The 8,511-nt window shown below is 42.7% G+C and overlaps 1 protein-coding gene across 1 annotated transcript; it reads right to left on the reverse strand.

Moving 5' to 3' along the window:
• Positions 1-1,101: 1,101 nt before the first annotated feature.
• Positions 1,102-3,341, reverse strand: LOC125959270 (uncharacterized). Its single transcript, XM_049692084.1, has 4 exons — positions 3,281-3,341; positions 2,575-3,227; positions 1,698-2,459; positions 1,102-1,623 (listed from the first exon to the last, which is right to left on the reverse strand). Exons 1-4 carry the CDS (start codon positions 3,339-3,341, stop codon positions 1,102-1,104), a joined length of 1,998 nt encoding a protein of 665 aa, XP_049548041.1.
• Between the last annotated feature and the right edge of the window lie 5,170 nt (positions 3,342-8,511).

Below are 8,511 nucleotides of genomic sequence, written 5' to 3' on the forward strand. Positions count from 1 at the left end.
GTATTGTCACCAAAGACTTTCTGTACCATTGGCATTGTTGTATCCGCAACAGAGAAAATGTTTTTAAAAGAAATTCTTTGCTTAAAAACAGTCGACATGGCGAAAATCGAAGAATGCTTTTTTGGCAGTGCACAAAATAATACGTATTACAAACAGTAGTGAATATGTTGACGTGAAACTTGTCATGGTTATCAATAACAGTGCTGACAATCTTCAAAAAATACAAAATTGAAGATATCCATTTACTTACTTTTTGGACACAGTAGTACAACTGTATCTCAAAAGTGGCAATACATGCCGCTCAACCTATGTATAGATTTGTATCCGATATGTGGCCTATAGTTTGATAACCAGAATCCGAACGTGATTCCTCAGTTTGCGGTCGTTGTCCAATGATACATTTTTGTGATTCGCAAAATGCCCATATAAATACACTATCTTAATGCAAAAATAGAAAAAAAGGAGGTGAAACGTATGTTATTCGCTCAATGTTCTGAGACAAGAGACAAAAAAATCTATTATTTGTATTATTTCATTACTTTCATTACTAGCACAATGAAAGTGCGTCATCATCATCAACAGAGCATTCTACGGACTGGTCTTACAGATATCAATCGACTAAACGGCAAGAATTAAGATATCATCAGCTGGGACACATCGTTGCAAGCGCACGTTTTAATTACTACTTAAGAATGCATTCATCGCACTTGAGCGTTTAAGATGAGTTAAGTAGAATGCAGCAATAAAGAAATCAATTTGCCCAGCGCTATTATTAAAATTAATTATAACCCGGCGCCTGGTACCATGGGTGTAAGGAAACGGATTTAAAGAGCTTAATCACCATTCATCCTCAGTAATCAATCAAACATTGCGCGCGCCAACAGTCGATTGTTAAAGAGCTTGCTTAAGCTGAATAGTCTCAGTGCATGACATAGATAGGACGTGTTACAGTGAGGACAGGTGATATTTGGAAAATGTTCGTTTTCCTCAAGATAATGACTAGAGTATTAAGCATTAATTGGTTGACGGTGGTCCTTCCGCTGCATGAATGTGTAAGCATATAAGATCTTTCTAAGAGTAGTTGCTGGTATGATACCCTTACTAGAAACCTATCGACCGTACCTTCCGCTTCAAACGGCTAATCACCTCGGTGCCCCAGACTTCCAACAGAAAGATAAACCCGGCACAGAGCAAACCGTAACCCAGAATGAAAAATGCTCCAATAAAATGACCAATTTGGAGACGAATCGCTCCATCGCCGAGGTGATGATGTTGCCGTGCATTCTCGATGTTACGGAACACGTCCGTTGGTTGGTATCGCATGCCGACTATGCTGCCCCAGTAGTACAGGATGCCCGACTGCTGCACGCGCAGTATGTAGTCGTTCAGATGAGCTAACAGTGGGTTAGTTTTGGTGCTAATTGCCGCACAGTTTTGATAGTACATATCGTCTAGCAGCTTCTGATACAGCTTGGATGTATTTCGCTCAAGGAAATGACTCGGCGCAAAATTGCCATACTGCGCTCGTGCGATAATAAACCCGAACCGTCCTTGGCGGGCATACTGCATTGTCCGAGCACTCGTGACCAATACGATGGAGGACGCAATTTTCTTCATATGAGGCTAAAAGGGTCGTACGAAAATATTTTTAAAACAACAATACTCTAATGGTGTGGTCCAGCTTGATAGGTCGTTACCTCCGTCGAACTAGATATTGCATACAAAACGATATCTGTTGGACTAATCCATTGGAGTCCGCTTTGGGCAAACTCGATCACTGTGTCGATGGATTGTTCGTACTGTGGCACCGTCATTACGCTAGCCAGTCCTGCGCTGTAGCAATTGCTCACCATAAAGCCGGCCAACAGAAGGGACGCAAACAGTATCACACACGACCACAAATCTGTGCGGATCGAGGCGGATTGTGCGACGAAGAATCCGACGACCATGAGGATTGCATCGCTAAACGAAAGCTGCTCCGCCACGTTCTGAATCTGTTGTTCCACGTTGCATGATGTGAGCAAGCGATATCGGAAGTATCCGATATACCAAGCAGCACCGATGCCGGCAAATAAGGTGCAAAGTACAGCCACCCAGAGTACACCGGAGAACGAGAGAAAAGGAGTATACCAAAACGGGAGCATATGAGGTCTTGGTACTAGCAGCGTTACTCCCGAACCGCTAATGCTCATCGTATAATCAGTGAAGTTGTATGGTCCTAGCCAGTAACATATGGATCCGAGGGCCAGATCTGTACGACGCTCTGCTACACCTCCCATTGCTCCGTTTCCACTGCCATTTGCGTAAACTGTACCCCACTCGTCCTCATCTTCGGTAAAGACGAGAATGTTACAGTTTCGCCGATCGCAGAAGGATACCAAAAGCCTCAGATCAGTACCGTCCAACCAAATAGAACGTTCTCCTGTATCTGAATCGTATGCATTGCCCAAGCCCGGGTCCTAGAAAAAGTACAGATGAGCACACCAACCATAGATAGCATCAAATGTTGGGAACACCTACCATACGCTCATAAAATGAGTAAGGCAGAAAATTGAATGCACCTAATCGCAATACGAATCCCTGAAGATCAGCCAATTTGTCGGGAAAAAATTGAGTTGTTTTCCAGTTCTTCCAATCGACCCTGATGTTCCGGAGTGATGTCCGATGATTCAGATTGGCTTGCTGTACTCCCGCGAAGGAGATAAGTGTGGTGTACAACCGATCCGGACGTAAATTCTCAGCATTGTACGCGATTATTAGGACATTAAGGATGTCTAGAATCAGAAATGAATCGATCAATATCGTTATGTCTTGGTTGTATTCCAGAAACGCTGCCAAGTAAGCATCTGGAATACCTCTCAGGGACACATGTTGAGAAATAAGCTTTAGCATGGTAACACTGTTGCTCTTCGTTACTAGGAGCAGCACACTTTTGTCCATTGATCGTTGCTGTGAGCTGTGGTGCGCCGGAACATACTGATCCAGAAACCATAGTATACCCGGTTCATCCACTACAAAGGCCTGGCAGCCGTTATCGATGGCCAGCTGTAAACGGCGGTAGCTCAAATCCGATCCTGTGGCATCTAGTTTTATACGTGCCATAGTTACGTCGGTCAAGAAGTCATGTCCGATGCTGCAGAAGCTGTAATACCTTGTGTAGTACTTGACAATAATGAACCGTATCAAGACACTGAGTGTAGGTGATATATCCTCTTCGATAACCAGATCTGTTAACGGGATCATATTCGCGAGGTAACTGTTAACGTGGCTTTCCACATACAGAAAGGTCGCCTCGTCAGGTCTACATTTATAGGACTCTGTCTGAGGATAATCGATGACATCATGTAGATTCTGCATTCTGCGGATATTTGTATTCCGCTACCATCATGATTACCTGGAATAATGATGCACAGATATGATATCAGATATAGCGGTTCAGAAAGGCGTTCGAGGCGCTGTTTTTATGTTATGGCGCCAGCTTTGATCGTTGATCCGCAGTCATTGGAGCACGCTATCATCATTTATTGATGTTGTTTTGAAATTGTAACTGGATGGCGAGGCAATTATTGGTTCCGATAAATTAACAATGATGTGGCCTTACCTCGCGAAGACCGGTGGTCACTATTGTGATTCCACGCGTCACCGTCATGAGAGCCTCACGTGGGTCAACCACTTCATACAATGCCAGACTGGTCGGCTTCCTGGATGCCGAGATCCTGGATGCGGAGTGCGCAAAAGTTTTCTGCCTTCAAGCAATCTAGTCGGAGAGATTACTATCCATAAGCCGGGGAAATCGATCATTATTAGTAGGTTTATTAAGGATTTAAGCCCTCTTGAATGCTTTGCGATTGAGATATTCGTATTCTTGCGATCCAGCGTCTGGATCAAGGTGAAGGTATAATAATCATCGTAATTTCAGGCCGACGATATTAAATTCCAGGTACAAAGAGTAAGTACGAACCGAAGGGGTATCACGACATTTTGGATCGTTATGCCGACGTGACCTTCTCTTCATTTAAAATTAATTTGTATTATAAATGCACTACCATGGGATTCTTGGCAATTTTATAATTGCAGAAATAATGTCCATTCATGTAATTATTCCAACTTCTCCCATTTAACAGGGTATCACCATGACGCAATTGCAGAACACGGCCATCACGTTCCGGCAAGTTTGGCAATCGAAGCATCCTGGAGTCACAGATGGTATCTTCGCGTATAAGAAATCGATAATCATTTCATATATTATGAAAAAGATGAATACTACTCCATCCTTTAATCGCAGTTGATGCTAATACTACTAGTAAAGGAATCTTCGCGGAAACCAAGGAATTTAAATGTTACCTTAACTGCTTGTTGGATATCATGAGTTTTCTTTCATTCTTGAAATACAAAAACTCGAATAATCGATGATGTTTACGGCCTTATTTTTTTAATATTCTTCGCTAAATGGACACGAGCATTCTCACAACCGTACTGACGGTAAAAATGATGACGACGAGAAGGACAACGATAGTGTTAAAAAGATGAAAGCACACGCGAGAAATGACGCAAATAACCGCTGTTGGTGAGCACCGGAAAACGTACCGAAGGGCGGGTGCAAAGGAGGACCGACACAATTTTAATGCCAGCTACCAGCCATACGCTACTATTTACGGTCCGCGATCCGATTGTGAGGTGAGCTATGGTAGGAAAAGTGTTCCGGGTGCTGGGTTATGCATTTCGAACGCTATTTCCACTGCCAGCACCACACAGGAAGTCGTAAAGGTACCCGGCTTTGATCCTTGAGGGCGAAAGAATTAGAAAAATTGGTGATGAAAACCACTAAGTGCTGAAAATTAAGTAGTTTGCTAAAGCAAATGGAACAATACTACTGTGTCCAAAAAATAAGGTAACATTAGATTTATTTTGAAAATTCCTTAATTTTTCTTGCACAAATTTTTTTTTTCATCAAAGTAATCCCTCCTAGACACAAGAAGTGCATTGTGCCGATGAATTTTCCAGTTTTAGAAACACGTGAAAAAGTCTTCTTTAGGAATGGCCTTCGGCACCATTTTCGCAGCGGCTTGAATCTGCTCTATCGTGTCAAAACAGTGTCTCAGGAACGAAATTTTGGGCTTGTCTATTAGCTAGAAGCCAAATGTAATCAAATCAGACGCATACGGTTTTATTGGAACGATATGAGTGAAAATTTTGGTGAAAAAGTCACAGAAAACCAACGCAGTGTTAGATGGTGCATTATCGTGATCGACGCGCTTGAGATGAAAGACATTCTTCCAAATGTAATTAGCGGATATGTTTGATATGCCAATATCATCAACAAAGTCGCTTGTTGTTAATCGACGGTTTTCCAACACCAAACCACCAAACTTTTAGGGATGAGCTGCATCGATTGACGTTGGTGGTCGTCCAGAGCGTTCTTCCTCTTCAAAAACGTTCCCGACTCTCCTGGAAATCTATTCTCCACCTGTAAATAATTTTTTTGACATAGTATTGTCACCAAAGACTTTCTGTACCATTGGCATTGTTGTATCCGCAACAGAGAAAATGTTTTTAGCCGTGGCCACACGGGGCGAAAACTCTAGCGCAAACGAAAAAATTAATGCCAAAACGGTTTCGCTTAACCCTTACACGCTGTCAAACTTTTATACGTCCGCGGACTTTTTCGCTGAACCCTTGACGCTATCGAACGCTTTATTTACGAAAATGTAGGTTCTTTTCGTATTGTTTTTGCATTTTTAATATAAATATAACAGCAACAGCAACAATATCGTTAAAAACTGCAAAATTTATTCGGAAATCAACTTCAGCGGCCAAAACACAGATGAAAACAATACGTTTGACATTTCGGCATAAATTTTCGGGTTTTTACCCCTGCCACACGAAGCGAAAACATTTTGGCATTAATGTGCAAATTTGCGCGCAAATTTTCGCCCCGTGTGGCCACGGCTTTTAAAAGAAATTCTTTGCTTAAAAACAGTCGACATGGCGAAAATCGAAGAATGCTTTTTTGGCAGTGCACAAAATAATACGTATTACAAACAGTAGTGAATATGTTGACGTGAAACTTGTCATGGTTATCAATAACAGTGCTGACAATCTTCAAAAAATACAAAATTGAAGATATCCATTTACTTACTTTTTGGACACAGTAGTACAACTGTATCTCAAAAGTGGCAATACATGCCGCTCAACCTATGTATAGATTTGTATCCGATATGTGGCCTATAGTTTGATAACCAGAATCCGAACGTGATTCCTCAGTTTGCGGTCGTTGTCCAATGATACATTTTTGTGATTCGCAAAATGCCCATATAAATACACTATCTTAATGCAAAAATAGAAAAAAAGGAGGTGAAACGTATGTTATTCGCTCAATGTTCTGAGACAAGAGACAAAAAAATCTATTATTTGTATTATTTCATTACTTTCATTACTAGCACAATGAAAGTGCGTCATCATCATCAACAGAGCATTCTACGGACTGGTCTTACAGATATCAATCGACTAAACGGCAAGAATTAAGATATCATCAGCTGGGACACATCGTTGCAAGCGCACGTTTTAATTACTACTTAAGAATGCATTCATCGCACTTGAGCGTTTAAGATGAGTTAAGTAGAATGCAGCAATAAAGAAATCAATTTGCCCAGCGCTATTATTAAAATTAATTATAACCCGGCGCCTGGTACCATGGGTGTAAGGAAACGGATTTAAAGAGCTTAATCACCATTCATCCTCAGTAATCAATCAAACATTGCGCGCGCCAACAGTCGATTGTTAAAGAGCTTGCTTAAGCTGAATAGTCTTAGTGCATGACATAGATAGGACGTGTTACAGTGAGGACAGGTGATATTTGGAAAATGTTCGTTTTCCTCAAGATAATGACTAGAGTATTAAGCATTAATTGGTTGACGGTGGTCCTTCCGCTGCATGAATGTGTAACCATATAAGATCTTTCTAAGAGTAGTTGCTGGTATGATACCCTTACTAGAAACCTATCGACCGTACCTTCCGCTTCAAACGGCTAATCACCTCGGTGCCCCAGACTTCCAACAGAAAGATGAACCCGGCACAGAGCAAACCGTAACCTAGAATGAAAAATGCTCCAATAAAATGACCAATTTGGAGGCGAATCGCTCCATCGCCGAGGTGATGATGTTGCCGTGCATTTTCGATGTTACGGAACACGTCCGCCGGTAGGTATCGCATGCCGACTTTGCTGCCCCAGTAGTACAGGATGCCCGACTGCTGCACGCGCAGTATGTAGTCGTTCAGGTTAGCCAACAGTGGGTTAGTTTTGGTACTAATTGCCGCACAGTTTTGATAGTACATGTCGTCTAGCAGCTTCTGATACAGCGTGGATGTGTTTCGCTCAAGGAAATTGCTCGGCGCAAAATTTCCATGCTGCGCCCGTTCGATGATAAACCCGAACTGTCCTAGACGAGCGTAGTGTACCGACCGAGCACTCGTGACCAATACAAATTTGGACTCAATTTTCTTCATATGAGGCTAAAACAATCGTAAAAATTGGTTTTGATATAACTATACTCTGGTGGTGTGGTCGCACCTATTAGTCGTTACCTCCGTGGCGTTAGATATTCCTTCCAAAATGATAGCTGTTGGACTAATCCATTGGAGTCCGCTTTGGGCAAACTCGAACACTGTGTCGATGGACTGTTCGTACTGTGGCACCGTCATTATGCTAGCCAGTCCTGCGCTGTAGCAATTGCTCACCATAAAGCCGGCCAACAGAAGGGACGCAAACAGTATCACACACGACCACAAATCCGTGCGGATCGAGGCGGATTGTGCGACGAAGAATCCGACGACCATGAGGATTGCATCACTAAACGAAAGCTGCTCCGCCACGTTCTGAATCTGTTGTTCCACGATGCATGATGTGAGCAAACGATACCGAAAGTATCCGATATACCAAGCAGCACCGATACCCGCAAATAAAGTGCAAAGTACAGCCACCCAGAGTACACCGGAGAACGAGAGAAAGGGAGTATACCAAAACGGGAGCATATGAGGTCTAGGTGCTAGCATCGTAACTCCCGAACGGCTAATGCTCATCGTGTAATCAGTGAAGTTGTATGGTCCTAGCCAATAATATACGGCCCCGAGGGCCAAATCTATACGACGCTCCGCTACGCCTCCCATTGCTCCGTTTCCACTGCCATTTGCGTAAACTATACCCCACTCGTCCTCATCTTCGGTAAAGGCGAGAATGTTACAGTTTCGTCGATCGCAGAAGGATACCAAAAGTCTGAACTCTGTACCATCCAACCAAATAGAACGTTCTCCTGTAGCTGGATCGTATGCATTGCCCAAGCCCGGATCCTAACAGAAATACCGATAAGCACACCAACCATAGATAGCATCACATATTGGGATACCTACCATACGCTCATAAAAGGAGAAAGGCAAATAGTTGAATACACCTGATCGCAGCACGAATCCCTGAAGATCAGCCAATTTGTCGGGAAAAAATTGAGTTGTTTTCCA

This window comes from Anopheles darlingi, chromosome 2 (genome assembly GCF_943734745.1).
Source record: "Anopheles darlingi chromosome 2, idAnoDarlMG_H_01, whole genome shotgun sequence".
Taxonomy (NCBI): Eukaryota; Metazoa; Arthropoda; class Insecta; order Diptera; family Culicidae; genus Anopheles; species Anopheles darlingi.

Coding starts and splice junctions, on each gene's coding strand:
- LOC125959270 (XM_049692084.1), bottom strand. CDS start 3,341: ATGTCATCGATTATCCTCAGACAGAGTCCTATAAATGTAGACCTGACG. Junction 2,460..2,574: donor TGGCTGATCTTCAGGGATTC/GTATTGCGATTA, acceptor TACTTTTTCTAG/GACCCGGGCTTGGGCAATGC. Junction 1,624..1,697: donor CAATATCTAGTTCGACGGAG/GTAACGACCTAT, acceptor CGACCCTTTTAG/CCTCATATGAAGAAAATTGC.